The sequence below is a fragment of the Leptidea sinapis genome, chromosome 6, assembly GCF_905404315.1.
Source record: "Leptidea sinapis chromosome 6, ilLepSina1.1, whole genome shotgun sequence".
Taxonomy (NCBI): Eukaryota; Metazoa; Arthropoda; class Insecta; order Lepidoptera; family Pieridae; genus Leptidea; species Leptidea sinapis.
This window is the reverse complement of record NC_066270.1, coordinates 6,243,509-6,260,076: the sequence shown is the minus strand read 5'-3', so window position 1 is coordinate 6,260,076 and position 16,568 is coordinate 6,243,509. Positions and strand designations below refer to the sequence as shown.

General features: G+C 39.6%; 1 protein-coding gene across 1 annotated transcript in view; it reads right to left on the bottom strand.

Moving 5' to 3' along the window:
• Window positions 1-16,568, bottom strand: part of LOC126965201 (integrator complex subunit 1) — a 109,538-nt gene that overhangs the window by 22,237 nt on the left and 70,733 nt on the right. The window contains exons 31-33 of the mRNA XM_050808642.1: window positions 4,364-4,570; window positions 2,171-2,376; window positions 1,700-1,876 (exon numbers count right to left, since the gene is read on the bottom strand). Of these exons, the coding sequence (XP_050664599.1) occupies window positions 1,700-1,876; window positions 2,171-2,376; window positions 4,364-4,570 (590 nt within the window). The remainder of the gene's footprint in view (window positions 1-1,699; window positions 1,877-2,170; window positions 2,377-4,363; window positions 4,571-16,568) is intronic.

The window sequence follows — 16,568 nt, the reverse complement described above, 5'->3', positions numbered from 1 at the left end:
GCAGCATCTCGAGCGCGGCCAGCAGCTGGTGGCGGTGCCGCACGCGCACGCCGCGGAGCAGCGCGCCCGCCAGCGGCAGAGCGCGCTCGCCCGCGCCCACCTGGCGCGACCACACCGCGCTCTCTATCATGAGTGTGAACATACCTGGCGGGCGCGGCGAAGAGCTCGTTGTCGGGCAGCATCTCGAGCGCGGCCAGCAGCTGGTGGCGGTGCCGCACGCGCACGCCGCGGAGCAGCGCGCCCGCCAGCGGCAGAGCGCGCTCGCCCGCGCCCACCTGGCGCGACCACACCGCGCTCTCTATCATGAGTGTGAACATACCTGGCGGGCGCGGCGAAGAGCTCGTTGTCGGGCAGCATCTCGAGCGCGGCCAGCAGCTGGTGGCGGTGCCGCACGCGCACGCCGCGGAGCAGCGCGCCCGCCAGCGGCAGAGCGCGCTCGCCCGCGCCCACCTGGCGCGACCACACCGCGCTCTCTATCATGAGTGTGAACATACCTGGCGGGCGCGGCGAAGAGCTCGTTGTCGGGCAGCATCTCGAGCGCGGCCAGCAGCTGGTGGCGGTGCCGCACGCGCACGCCGCGGAGCAGCGCGCCCGCCCGCGCCCACCTGGCGCGACCACACCGCGCTCTCTATCATGAGTGTGAACATACCTGGCGGGCGCGGCGAAGAGCTCGTTGTCGGGCAGCATCTCGAGCGCGGCCAGCAGCTGGTGGCGGTGCCGCACGCGCACGCCGCGGAGCAGCGCGCCCGCCAGCGGCAGAGCGCGCTCGCCCGCGCCCACCTGGCGCGACCACACCGCGCTCTCTATCATGAGTGTGAACATACCTGGCGGGCGCGGCGAAGAGCTCGTTGTCGGGCAGCATCTCGAGCGCGGCCAGCAGCTGGTGGCGGTGCCGCACGCGCACGCCGCGGAGCAGCGCGCCCGCCAGCGGCAGAGCGCGCTCGCCCGCGCCCACCTGGCGCGACCACACCGCGCTCTCTATCATGAGTGTGAACATACCTGGCGGGCGCGGCGAAGAGCTCGTTGTCGGGCAGCATCTCGAGCGCGGCCAGCAGCTGGTGGCGGTGCCGCACGCGCACGCCGCGGAGCAGCGCGCCCGCCAGCGGCAGAGCGCGCTCGCCCGCGCCCACCTGGCGCGACCACACCGCGCTCTCTATCATGAGTGTGAACATACCTGGCGGGCGCGGCGAAGAGCTCGTTGTCGGGCAGCATCTCGAGCGCGGCCAGCAGCTGGTGGCGGTGCCGCACGCGCACGCCGCGGAGCAGCGCGCCCGCCAGCGGCAGAGCGCGCTCGCCCGCGCCCACCTGGCGCGACCACACCGCGCTCTCTATCATGAGTGTGAACATACCTGGCGGGCGCGGCGAAGAGCTCGTTGTCGGGCAGCATCTCGAGCGCGGCCAGCAGCTGGTGGCGGTGCCGCACGCGCACGCCGCGGAGCAGCGCGCCCGCCAGCGGCAGAGCGCGCTCGCCCGCGCCCACCTGGCGCGACCACACCGCGCTCTCTATCATGAGTGTGAACATACCTGGCGGGCGCGGCGAAGAGCTCGTTGTCGGGCAGCATCTCGAGCGCGGCCAGCAGCTGGTGGCGGTGCCGCACGCGCACGCCGCGGAGCAGCGCGCCCGCCAGCGGCAGAGCGCGCTCGCCCGCGCCCACCTGGCGCGACCACACCGCGCTCTCTATCATGAGTGTGAACATACCTGGCGGGCGCGGCGAAGAGCTCGTTGTCGGGCAGCATCTCGAGCGCGGCCAGCAGCTGGTGGCGGTGCCGCACGCGCACGCCGCGGAGCAGCGCGCCCGCCAGCGGCAGAGCGCGCTCGCCCGCGCCCACCTGGCGCGACCACACCGCGCGCACCGCGCTCTCTATCCGCCACATCCTGCAGCATACGGACGTTCGTTATGACAATAACGGACGAGACGAGCAGCACGTTCAACTGAGGGTAATTGATGTAACCTGCCCATTACAATGCAGTGCCCCTCAGGATTCGTGAAAAACCCTTAATCTCTGAGCGGCACTGCAAATTGCGTTCGAGACATAAGATGTTAAGTCTCGTTTGCCCAGTAATTTCACTAGCTACGGCTTCCTTCAGACCGTAACACAGTAATGCTTGCACATCACTGCTTCACGGCAGCAATACGCTCCGGCATCCTGGTATAACGGGCGGACGTACTTGTTGCCGTGGTCCTTGGAGTGGTGCGCGTCGGCACTGGCCGCCAGCGCCGTGAGCAGCGTGTGCGACACGCGGTCCGTGGCGCTGGTGGAGGCCCGCGCCGCCGCCCGCCCGCGCTCGTCCGCCGCGCGCGCCACCGCGTCGGCCGCGCCGCCCCGCGCCGCGCGCCCCTCGCACTCGCGCAGTAGCTGCACCACGCGGGGCACCTGCCACCACCACGCGTCACGAACACGCATTTGTTATACATCTAATCTTCTTTCAAAAAGACATAAAATAGTACATGGTTTTTATAAAACACAAAGTATTGTCCTTAACTTCGACGAATTCAAAATACTTCACTCGAGCTTTAAATTTAAAATTTTGAGGGTAGGGACCTGTCTACTATCTGGCTCCGCGTAGATTTAGAGGACTGCGTCCACATCTATGCATGTGTCTACAGATCCCATAGTGGTAACGCAGAAACCGATCATCTGCGTTCAAGCTGCAATTGACGACGTGCTTGCACAGATCCCCTCCGCTGAAATCGTAGTCTTAGGTGATTTTAACGGGCACAATGCCGAATGCTATCTCCCACGCTGTTTCTTTTGCATATAAATGATATGTTGGACACCTCACCACACGGGCCATGCAGGTCTCTCTCGGGAAAACGTCGACCAGTGCCGGGAGAAACTTGTGTCTTCTATCGAGTCCTCTCTCGAGAAGGTCGCGGAAATGGGGTAAATTGAACCTTGTCCAATTTAACGCCCAGAAGACTCAAGTTTGCGCGTTTCCCACTAAAAAAACCCCATTTGCCGTATCACCGCTCTTCGACAACACTTTCCTTAAAGCCTCGCCTAGTATCGGAATACTGGGTCTCGAAATCTCGAGCGATTGCCAATTCCGTGGCCATCTGGAGGGCAAAGCCAAATTGGCTTCGAAGGAGCTGGGCGTCATCAATAGAGCACGGCAATACTTCAAGCCGGCCCACATTCTAGCTCTCTACAAAGCGCAGGTCCGGCCACGCATGGAGTATTGCTGTCACCTCTGGTCTGGCGTACCCCAGTATCAGCTCGATCCATTTGACCGCGTGCAACGCAGAGCAGCTCGATCACTTGGCTTTGCGTAGAGACGTCGCTTCATTGTGTGGCTTCTACCGCATTTATCACGGGGAGTGTTCCGAAGACCTGTTTAACCTGATTCCTGCCGCCGAATTCTACCTTCGCACGACACGCCACAAGTTAGGATGTCGTCCCCACCATCTGGATGTGTGGCGGTCCTCCACAGTGCGGTTTTCAAGGAGCTTTCTTCCACGAACTACAAAGCTGTAGAATGAGCTTCCTTATGCGGTGTTTCCGCGACGATACGACATGGGTACTTTTTAAAAAAGCGCAAACTCCTTCCTTAAAAGCCGGCAACGCTCCTGTGATTCCTCTGGTGTTGCAAGAGAATGTGGGCGGCGGTGATCACTTAACACCAGGTGATCCGTACGCTTGTTTGTCCTTCTATCCCATAAAAAAAATGGGAACGGTTCTGCAGTAGACTAAGTTTTTTTATGAACGTTATGACAGTGGTCAACTCTAGAAGTGGATTCTACTTTTTATTATCTATGAGAAAACTTGGAACTGGAACTTATGGATAAGCATATACGTTTATTCATTTACTATAATTAGGAACCATTAAAGGTATTTTATGCTAATTATTGCCGGTTTGCCCCTCTCAAATAAAAAAGAATATTGTTGACAGGATTCACAAAACGATCTTATAAGGTCTCTATTCAATCTTTTTTTGCCATAAGGTGCGTGACTACTCAATAAATGACCCTCACGAATTACTGTGCTGCACCTTTCAAACCACTTTTTTTTAAATCAAAATAAGGGACGAGACGAGCAGGACGCTCAGCTGCTGGTAATTGATACTCCCTGCCCATTACAATGCAGTGTCACTCAGGATTTTTGAAAAAGCTAAAAATTTATTGAAAAAGACATAAGTTCTATAGTCTCATTTGCCCAGTAATTTCATTAACTACGGCGCCCTTCAGACCGAAACACAGTAATGCTTACACATTACTGCTTCACGGTAGATATAGGGGCCGTTGTGGTACGCATAATCTAGCCGGCACCCGGTGCAAAAGAGCCTCCCATTGGTAAAGTTGCGGAGCTTGTTTAGAGCTATGAGCATACACTTGCACGTGCTGTCTGTTGTGTCACGACTCACCTTCATGTACAGCAGCAGCAGCAGCAGCGGGTGCGAGTCGGCGGCGGCCAGCGCGGCCGCCAGCAGCGCGTGCGACGAGCTGCAGCAGCGCAGCACCAGCGGCAGGCGCGCCTCGATGTGGCGCCGCGCCGCCTGCAGCTGCTCGCCGCCCGGCCCGCCCTGCGCCTCCCACGCTTCCTCGCCCACGTACCGCACCAGCCGTTCCAACTTAACATTATTATACATCACATTTAACTCGTTCACCAAAGCGGGCGCTAAGTATAAGGCTATTTCGAGAAAAAAAAAGTGTGTGTGTACTTATGTATGCACGCAAGAAGTTATACTTCTTTGGCCTAAAGCAAAAATCATTAAAATGATATATTCCTCGTGCTATTCTACGTTTTTAGAAAGAACAAATTTGTAAAAATCTTGCAAAGATGGCTCTGACAATTAACTATTCAATAATGAATACGGCTGTATGGGCTTGAACCCTTTGCCTGTCCTAATAATGGACTAAGAAAGCAAAACATGACGCAAACGTCAGAAAATTTTAGGGACCAACTTCAACCTGTTTTTGTTTACTTTTGTGTTACAGTGATGCGAGTGCTGCTTAAAATTTCACTCTCATCATTTTTGATTTTTTGAAGTTAAACTTCTTTAGGCGAACTTGGGGGTAACTCAGAATGTTTTTCTGACGGAAGTAACGCTCAGTACAAAAGCCAATTGAAATATTTTTTAAGCCGTTATAATTTAATCTCCAAGTGTTTTTATTGTTTATTTATTACTACTATTGCAATAAATAATTAATATATAAGTTTTCAGAAATTTTCTGACATTCGTTAATTTGGTCTTGGTTTTTGTTTTTCGTTTCCATTATTAAGAAAGGCAAAGGGTTCGAACCAATACAGCATTATATGTTAATATTCAATAACAACGTCATATTGATATGTGCTAATAATAATTTTACCTTCAATTTCTTATTATCAATTATTTTATTAATGAGTGAATATTTTAAATGGGCGAATGGACAATGAACTGAATTATAAATAGAATATATAATGAAAATAATAATAAAACAGTCAAATAAAATAGCGGAATGCCAGAAACATTTTACTCTTTCATCAATTAATAAGAATAAAAGAGAAAATCAAGAACCTGATAATGAATGACCTAACCTGTAAAAAGTGTAGGTGTTTATGTTCTGATGAATAATAATACCAAAATATATCTTCTATTATATATTCTATTCTTTGTAAAATATATAAAATCTCACTTGATAAAATAATATTATGTAATCATATTATATATTAATAAAGGCATTTTTTTTATTTTAGGTAGAGAAAATGCCAACTTTGCTCAAAAGATGAATTTTTATCGGCTGCTTTTCCGAGAAAAAAAGTAGCAAAAACATCTAACAATGCTCCTAGCTCTTCGAGTATACGTGAGTGCTTAGTTGGTAACACGGCTTTATTTAATGTAAATTTAACGTGATATATTAATGCGTCTATTAATTATTCCTAAAGATAATTATTATTAATTAAGTTTTACTTCAATCGCGCGTAAAGATTACACGCACACACTTTTTTTCATAACGCGCCTAAAGAAGTATAACTTCAAAAAGAAATAAGTGTAGTAATGAATATCATATCAGTGAAGAAAAAATATCGAGTTCAGATATAATGTTAAGTCTCAGTGAAAGGATACAAAACATGGATCAATAAAACAGATAAAATAAGGTTTGTTAGTTCAAAATGCCTTCATACATCGTAAAGTCGTGCAGACATTATACATACATCAATAATATCCTTTTTATGGGATGGTATTATGCAGTAGCATAAATTGTACAGACTGCAGTGAGTCTTAGTTCGCTACTTTTTTTTTTATTTATAATTATTTTCAATTATCGTCACATTGTACATGTTTTTATTTATTTATTTATTTCATATAGGAAGACCAACAGCGTACAATAGTTTTAAATAAAATCGAATAGTGACAAAAAGCCAATGAAAGATCCTCACGGATAGCGACATATTAGTTTATAATAGTTACGAACACTTAAGTCAATACTGTCAACGATAGTGATAGATATACTTATGTAATAAATTACATACTTATACTTATGCTGTAACAATTCAATGAAATAATTCGTTACTCAACATGTGTCTAGCCGATGCTACGCTTGTGCAGAATAGGTATAAGCCTACTCGCTTATCGATTTTATTAAAGTTACTGCTCACTCGCTACAAGTAGGAATTTAAATTTTTATTTATGATATCTATATATATGATATCAAACACAGACGGCGCTCTAAGTCAGTCGTCGGTGTGTTATGTGAACACATAACAGACCGTTCTTACCACTACATCCGGTTCGACTAACAAAAAGTTTTGCTAAAGGGAGTATAGATATCTCCCAAGACCGGTACGTGAAGCCATCGAATTAAAAAACAAAAATAAAAATTTCTAGTCTAAGATTATCTAACATCCGCAAAAACTAATGTAAAAATAGTTAGCGTTTTAATCATTTAAAAGTGTTTTATTTATATGTAATTATGCTGTCATCGGGCTGTCAAAACAAAAACAGTATAGTAGTGTAGCTCCGGTTTTAAATTGTGTTTAAAATATATAGACATTTAGTTTTTTAATAAAGTGATATAAATCGAGGTGCAGTAAGTGCCGTAAAACTAGACTTTGCTTCAATTGTTCCTTGCCTTGGATCGCTCACAGTGTCGAGACGTGTTATTTGTTGCAGTTTTAATAATATAAAATAATTCTTACGGATACTGGTAACTACCGGTAGCGACCACATAAACTTTGGACTACATCAATTTTCTATACCTACACAAATACAATATGGAGTCAGCGTCTGCATCAAATAAAACTAACTTGGTAACACCAGTTTTGTCTGAAGATTTGTCTGCACCTGAACCATCCATAATATGTAAAAGGAAGAGAATAGAAAAAACAAATAGCGAAGATCTTGCAGAATTTAAAGAAGAAGTATTAGAATTATTTGATAAATGGGCAAAAAAAATAATGAACAAATGACAAAGCTTTATCCTATTTTAGATAGTATAAAAACTAGTAACACAAATATTGAGTCATCAGTTGCTTTTCTTGCAAAGCAGAATGATGACTTAATAAAGACGATTGAGAACTTGGAGCAAAAACTAAAAATTAAAGATCAACAAATTATTATACTTGAAAATAAAATAGAAGATATGATGCGAATGAATCGTAATAAGAGTCTAGAAATAAAAAATGTTCCATTGAATGCCAGTGAAACCAAAGAAGGACTTATCAAAATAGTCGAAAATCTGACTCAAGAAATGAAACTTGAAACTTAAAGGTCAGACATAGTGGACATTTTTAAGATTAAGTCAAATAACGAAAAAAAAACCAATGGTGGTAGAGTTTACAACAGTATTAGCGAAAGAAAACATATTAAGGTCGGTGAAAACCTACAATAAAAAGAAAAAAATAATAAGCTATGTGCCAAAAATCTTGGAATTACAACTAATACAGATACACATATCTTTGTATCAGAGCATTTGACCCAAAATGCATCGAGACTATTTTATTTAGCTAGAGATCTGAAACGATTGAAGAATTACAAATACTGCTGGACTTCATTCGGCCGAGTATATTTGCGGAGAGAAGACAGTTCACCTATTATTATGGTGACGGGTGAAGACCAAATTATTAAACTAAGAAACCAATGACTAAACTTAGGTAAAAATATTTTTATTTTAACTAAAATAATTTATTTATATATTTTATCATTACTATATTTTTGCAATTATTATATCAACATATTGTACAAGGCCAACTACACACACTCATTTATATCAATAATTATAACATTAATTATCTACCAAACACATAACATAACGGGTCATTACTTAAAACATGAAAATAGAATTTTAGCGATTCATAAAATATATTGTAATGGATAATACAAACACTGTTTTGCATGAATTAGACAATCTCACTAATATAATTACACATCAAGGTTCAATTGATACATTTCATAAAAACGCTTTAAAAAAAAGTCCCTGCATTTACATTAGTTAATCAAAATATTCGCAGTATACATAAAAACTCTAACTTAGATGACTTAGACATTAATATTAGTTTGCTAAACATAAACATTGATGTGATCATTCTAACTGAATGCCGAGTAAACCTTGATAAACCCCTCCCTCAAAAAAGTAATTATGTGACTTACAGTACCACAAATAAAATTAATCAAAATGATGGAGTTGTCGTATTTATAAATGAAAATTTAAAACACACAGTCAAAGAAATAAAAATAGAAGGTGCTTCATGTCTTGAAGTAGGTTTTACAGATGGTTTTACTCGGCTTAAGCTAATATGTATATATCGTCCTCCTTCGGGAAATGCAGAAATGTTTGTGAACTCCCTTGAAAAATATTTAGACCAACCTTATCTTAATAATAACACATTAATAACCGGAGATATTAATATAAACATAATAGATGGAAATAATGATAAACACTCGGACTCTTATCTTGAAATGCTAGCTGCACATAACTTACTACCAGGTCATAAATTTGACACACGTATAAATAGTTGTATAGATCATGTAATTACAAACATAGATAATACCAAATTCACAACTTATCTTGGGGTATTAGATACTACTGTAACCGACCACAAAATGACGGCAATATATTTGTACCACACAACTATATCCAGTCAACCTCCAAAAACAAAAGAGGTTACAAATTACAAGGGTGCATTAGATACATTACAAGCCAATTATGATCCTAACTTATTAAAGGAAGAAGATCCCAACACACTTACCAAGAAAATAATAACCTTAATAGTAGATTCACTTAATATAAATACTAAAACTGTAAAAATACCCTCCAATAAAAGAATAATTAAACCTTGGCTAACTCCTGGTCTTCTTAAATGTATAAAAAATAGAAATCTTCTGCAATACAAACTTAAAAATGATGACACTAATGAAATATTAAGAATAACATATAAGAGGTACCGAAATTATTGTAATAACTTAATTAAAAAACTGAAAAATACTCATGAAAGACAACTACTTGAAAAATCAAAGACAAATAACAAATCATTATGGAAATGTTTAAAAAGTATTACAAATTTAAATAATACAAAAAGTAAGAATATAGAACTTATTAATATAAAACCGACAGCCATCGAATCAGCAAATTACGTGAATAACCACTTCAGAAATGTGGGTAAATTACTTGCTGAAGATATACCTGTAAGTACTAATCATTCAACTTCCGCATATTTTAAACAACTTCCATCACAGATTAATAGCATTGGCATAATAGAACCTCTAGAAAATCTGAATCAGCCACTGGATACGACAATATCCCTACAAAATTTTTGAAATCAGCTAAATCCGTTTTGATCCCAATTATTACACACCTAAGCAAGATCTCTTTACAACAAGGAGTATTTCCATATGAACTGAAAAAATCAATAATACATCCAGTGCACAAAAGTGGGCCTAAAGACAATGTAAACAATTACCGCCCAATTTCTGTTCTTTCAACTATATCTAAAATACTAGAGAAAATTATTAACAAACGTTTACTAAAATATTTAGAGACATATAACATACTGTCACCATCTCAGTATGGCTTCCGTAAAGGTGTAAGCACTGAAGACGCTATACAAGACTTAACTCAGAATATTACAAATCAACTTGATAATAGAAACAAAGCTCTTTGTATTTTCCTCGATTTAAAAAAGGCATTTGACACCATCTCAGTCCCCATCCTCTTGAAAAAACTTGAAAATATAGGTATAAGGGGAAATTTTTTAAGTTTAATAACGGATTATCTACAAAATCGCACACAAAGAACGAAAATTAGTGATGATATAATTAGGTCTGATGCACCTATACTACAATTCGGAATACCGCAGGGTAGTGTATTAGGGCCAACTTTATTTTTAATATACATAAATGATTTATCTAACTTTAAATTAAAAAATGGAAGGGTATTTTCCTACGCTGACGACACCGCGTTACTCTTTCATGGAAGCAGTTGGGCAGAAGTATTTTCCACAGCCGAGTTGGGATTAAACTCAGTGCTTAAATGGTTACAATTAAATCTCTTATCTCTTAATTTAAACTAAAACAAATTATATTACTTTTGCCATTCGTAATTCTACACAGCCTAATAAGAGCATGAGATTAACTGCTCACTGTTGCAACTTTATAAGTCCTATTAATTGTAAATGTTCTCAAATAGAAAGAGTAAATACCACAAAGTACTTGGGTGTGATTATTGATCAAAATTTGTCATGGTATCACCAGTTAGAACTTGTTGCTAACAGAGCTCGGAAAATGATATGGATATTTAAACGCCTGCGAAATGTATGTAATAGAGCGCTGCTAACTTATATTTATAAAACTCTAGTGGAATCCGTTCTCCTATACTGTATAAGTGTATGGGGTGGTACCTGTAAAACAAAATTTCTACATATTGAACGTGCACAACGAATAATAATAAAAATCATATATTCCAAAAGTAAATTCTATAATACTAGCAAACTTTACCATGAAACATCACTACTTACAGTCCGCCAGTTATATATTCTGCAATGTATATTAAAAATTCAGAAACATAGAATCATTGACTCTTCCGTTGCTTTGAAAAGAAACCCCTATACTGTCCTAAAACACAAAATCGTAAGAACAGAATTTGCCTCAAAACAATTTGTCGCACAATCCACCAATATGAATAATAAAATTAACAGATCCCTTAATATTTATTCACTTACATTTAGGGAATGTAAAATTAATGTTATTAAATGGCTAAAAACACTCAACTATGAAGATACGGAAAAAATACTTAAAAATTAATTAGATTAAAAATTTGTATACGGTTTCTAACTATAAGATATTATTTAAAAAAAAATGTATTATTATAAAACATAAAAATTAAAAGATTTACAGCCCGTTCACAAAATTTGCTCCTATGTATGAATTTATTTATCTACTTATAGTAGTATAAAAAAAGTCAAGGTAGACCCGTTCTGTTTGCGTTTACAAACAGCTGGAAGAGAAGCGAGATACTGAAAGCTAAAAAAGGCCTAAAAATATCCAAGTTACAGAGGATTTTCCTAGGGAAGTGTTAGAAAGAAGGAAAGAATTGAAACCGAAACTCTTGGAAGAACGTGCAAAAGGAAAGATTGCATTCATAAAATATGATCAGTTAGTGATAAAGGACGGAAACCCAAGTAACGAAAAAAGGAAAAGAGATCAATCAACTTCGCCAGGAAAGCAGACTAAGCCCAAAAAGCCAACAAACGCTTCATTATCAAAAGAAAACAGAAAAAACGCATTCGATATTATAAGAGAGAAATCAAAATTACAAACAAATACTTCTAACTCATCTCAAACTAAGTAGCAATTAAACACTACCAACCGTAGACAGGATCATCCCAAACCGGCTGGTCACCGTGGGATTTTAAGTGACCAAAACCCTCCATCACATAGATCAACCATAAAAAGCCAAAGTTCATTAAAAATTTGCACGTATAATGTAAAGTCACTAGCTTCAACTACACGCTTTCTAGAACTGATCAACGCACTAGAAAATGTAAATCATGATATTATAGGCCTTGCTGAAGTCAGAAGATTAGGATGCGAGATTGAAGAACACACAAATCATATCTTCTGTTTTAAAGGCGAAACAAAAGGTCTTCACGGAGTGGGCTTCTTAATAAAGAAACATTTAAAACAGAATATAATTAAATTTAATGGTATATCCGAAAAAGACTCGAGAGCAAGTATTATCGCTAATTTGTATTAGATATAATTAGGTAAGTTGTATCGGTGCATAAACTTGTGTTTATACACCGATACAAGTTACTGCAAAGGCAAGCAACGACGATATCAGCAAATTCTATAAAGATCTTGGAAAAGCCCACGATCTAGTAGACAAAAATCTGCTAGTTATGGGAGATTTTAAAGCGAAGATTGGACACGCTCAGAATCACGATCGCCTAATAATGGGACAACATGGTTATGGTACCAGAAATGAAAGAGAAGAAAGACTTCTACAATATGCCTATGAGTATAAGCTATCAATAATGAATTCATTCTTTAAAAGAAAGCCTAGCCGTAAATGGACCTGGATTTATCCAGGAGACAAGATAAAAAATGAAGTAGACTTCATACTGAGCAACAAACCAAAGAATATTACTAACTTATAAATACTAAATAAAGTTAACTTCTCATCTGATCATAGACTTGTGCGAGCTTCAGTCACTCTAAAAACACAAAATCTGAGCAGAAAAAACTTCAAACAATTCACAAATCCACTAAAATCTGAAATAGAAACAGTAAACTACAGAAGAACACTAAAAAAAAATAACGATGTTCAGAACTACTATAATAAATTGGAAGAAGCATAATAAAGCAGAAGAAATCATATCTAGTCTCAAAACTACAAAGGAAAAAACAATCAAAGAACATAAAATATTCAAAAATAGTACCTTAGAACTAATAAAGAAGAGAACAGAACTAAAGGCGGCTAATATCAAAACAAAAGAATTAAAAGAAGAACTGAAATTGGTATATAAAAAGACCCACAAAGCCATCAGAGAAGACTATCAAAATTACAGACGGATAACCTTAGAGAAAAGTTTGCTGAATTATAGAAGTGCTAAAAGAGCCAACAAACAATTAAACTCACATAAAAGTTGGATTCAAGATCTCAAACAGAATCAAAAGAAAATTCAAACAAGACAAGACACAATAAATTGCGCAACGTCCTACTACAGAGAACTTTATAAAAAACCATCATATTGTTATATGTTAAATGAAACTACCACTGAGAGTAAGCACGAAAAAAGAACTTCAACTCTAACTGAAGAAATAACAGAAAAATAAATATTGAAACATATTCAAAAATTAGAATTGGAAAAGAGCTCTGGCCCAGATAGAATCAGTAATGAAGCTCTGAAGATAGGAGCTCCATTACTTATCATTTTCCTAACGAGGTTATTCAATATGGTGGTAGAATCGGGAACAGTTCCACATCAATGGTGTAAGTCAGAAATTATACTGCTCTGTAAGAAAGGAGATCCAAGAGACATTGGCAACTATAGGCCAATTAGTCTTCTATCCAGTTTATATAAGCTTTTTTCATCATTGCTTTTGGGCAGAATAACAGATAAAATAGACAAAATGCAACTAGTAGAACAAGCCGGGTTCCGTTCCAGTTTCTCCACGATGATATTCAAACAATAGAACAACTGATAGAGAAATTCAAAGAATATAATCAACCACTCTATATAGGGTTTGTAGATTACTTTAAAGCATTTGATAGTATTATTCGTGGCTCTATATGGGAGGCATTGACATCATGCAACATAGAATACTGCTTTAGTGATTAAAAATATTTACTTACAAAGTACGAGTACAATACGCCTCGAAACTAGAGGAGAAGAAATAAAAATAGAAAGAGGCGTAAGACAAGGAGACCCTCTTTCACCGAAATTGTTCATAGCAGTATTGGAGAATGTCTTTAAACAATTGGACTGGAAGGCCAACGGCATATGGATTGGCAATAAGTACCTAAGTCACTTAAGATTTGCAGATGACATAGCACTCTTTGGTAACTCGGCTTCAGAACTCGAGCAAATGATGCAAGCTTTGAATAATGCTCGCAAAAAAGTTGGCCTACATATGAACACTAGTAAAACGAAAATCTTAACGATTTACCATCATAAGCCGATAGAAATAGACTCAAATCAGATACAATTTGTAGAAAATTATGTATATCTTGGGAAACAAATATCTTTTAACTCTAATAGTAATGAAGAAGAAGTAGAAAGAAGGATCAAAAACTCTTGGAACAAGTTCTGGTCACATAAAGAAATATTAAAAGGATCCTTCAGCTTAGAGTTAAAAAAGGTGGTAATGGATACATGTATCTTACCATGCCTCACATACGCAAGCCAAACATGGGTGCACACAAAGAAAATTAACATCGGTTACTAACAACACAACATGCCATGGAGAGAAGTATCTTGAGGCTCAGAAAGATACATAAAATCCGCAACAAAACCATCAGGAAAAAAACAAACCTGACAGATGTCCTTGAACATGCATTAAAAATGAAATGGCAATGGGCAGGACATGTGGCTAGGGTCCCAGACCAAAGATGGACTCTAAAAGCGACAACATGGCATAAAAGGCATTTATTTTCTCAAAATTGATTCCTTTAGAATTCTTTTTGATGTCATTTCTTATACTACTAGATACTACTACCGCTTCGGAAACAAATGGCGCTCTGATAGAGAAGAAGCGGCGCAAGAAACTCTCCCAGCATTCTTTTTTTATGCGCTCTTTTCAATAAAAATATACAATATTGTACAGTCGCTATAAAATAATCACAATCTAGTCCCAGGCTGTCCGATCATTTAGATATTCAGCAGTGGAGTAATAGGATTTACGACAGAGCCATTTTTTTATAAAACATTTAAATTTATTTATAGATAATGCCTGAACAGTGGCTGGGACTTTATTGTAGAAGTGTATACATTTACCCTTAAAGCTATTATGTATCTTATGAAGCCTACTAGAATTAGTTACAAGCAATCCCTTATTTCTAGTGTTATAATAATGAAAATCACTATTGAGAGCAAAAAGGTGACGATTTTTGTGAACATATATTAAATTTTCATAAATGTACTGACAATAAACAGTCATAATATTTATTTCTTTAAATTTTTCTTTGAGAGACTGTCTATAACCAAGCTGATATATAGCACGAACAGCTCTCTTTTGCAGTGCAAACACTATATCAATGTCAGCATGACCCCATAGTAATATACCGTACGTCATGATGCTGTGAAAATAACTAAAGTACACTAATCTAGCGGTCGCAACATTCGTGTACTCTCTAATCTTTCTAACTGCATATGCCGCAGAGCTGAGTCTAACTGCTAGATGGGTAATATGTGGACCCCACTGAAGCTTTTTATCTAACGTGATACCCAAGAAGACCGTAGTGTCCACAAGTTCCAATCTCTGGTCATTTATAAGTACGTTGGTTTGTACCTCCGCTGTGTTTGGTGTAATGAACCGTAAACACTTTGTTTTTTTACTGTTTAAGTGCAGATTATTCGTCTCAAACCAACGCACTATCTTTGAGAGTGCATTGCTTACCTCGTCATCAATATCCGCACGTCGCTTCACTTTAAAAAAAAGTGAAGTATCATCAGCAAACAATACAATCTCATGGCTATCATCTAACACAAACGGTAGATCGTTAATATATATAAGAAACAAGAAAGGACCGAGAATAGAACCCTGTCGAAAACCTATTCCCACAGGTTTACCCGAAGACCGTTTGCCATTTACATCGACTATCTGAACTCTTTCGCTTAAATATGATTTCAGCAGATTTAGGGCTCTATTTTTCACTACATAATGCTTTAGTTTTAGGAGTAAAGTTTCATGGTGGACGCAGTCAAATGCTTTTGACAAATCACAAAAAATGCCCTATGCATCCTGTGACTCTTCCCAGGCGTCAAAGATGTGCTCAATGAGTCTAGTACCCGCATTAATTGTTGATAAGCCCCTAGTGAAACCAAACTGATTTTTGTTCATTAATTTACAAAAATGCATTTGTAGCTGTTGAAGCAAAAGTTTTTCAAAAATTTTACTAAAAACAGGCAGCACTGAAATAGGTCTGAAATTAGCAGGGTCAAAAGAACTGCCCGATTTAAACAAAGGTATAACTTTGCTTTATTTCATGAGGTCAGGGAACACACCCTCATCTATGCATTCATTAAATATTATTGCTAATTCAGGTGCTATAATGTCAAGTATGTATTTAACAATATTAGTCGAATGGCCCCATAGGTCTTTTGTATTTTTTAGGTTAATTAATTTGAAGATTTTTATTATATCGTTACCTGTAACATACTTAAATTTCAAATCAGTAGAAGATACTGGTATGTGTAATTTAAGCATATCATATGCTGCTTTTGGCGAAGAGTTAAGGTATTTGGTCGTGACAATCGGGATTTCGGAGAAGTATTTATCAAATTCATTTGCAATTTCTATTTCCGAATTTATAACGCGATTATTAATATTTAAACAAATAGAGGTGTTACGGCAATTCGATCTACCTGTTTCGTTTCATTAATTACACTCTCAAGTCGCTTTTACTTTATTATTACTGTTTTTAATTTTA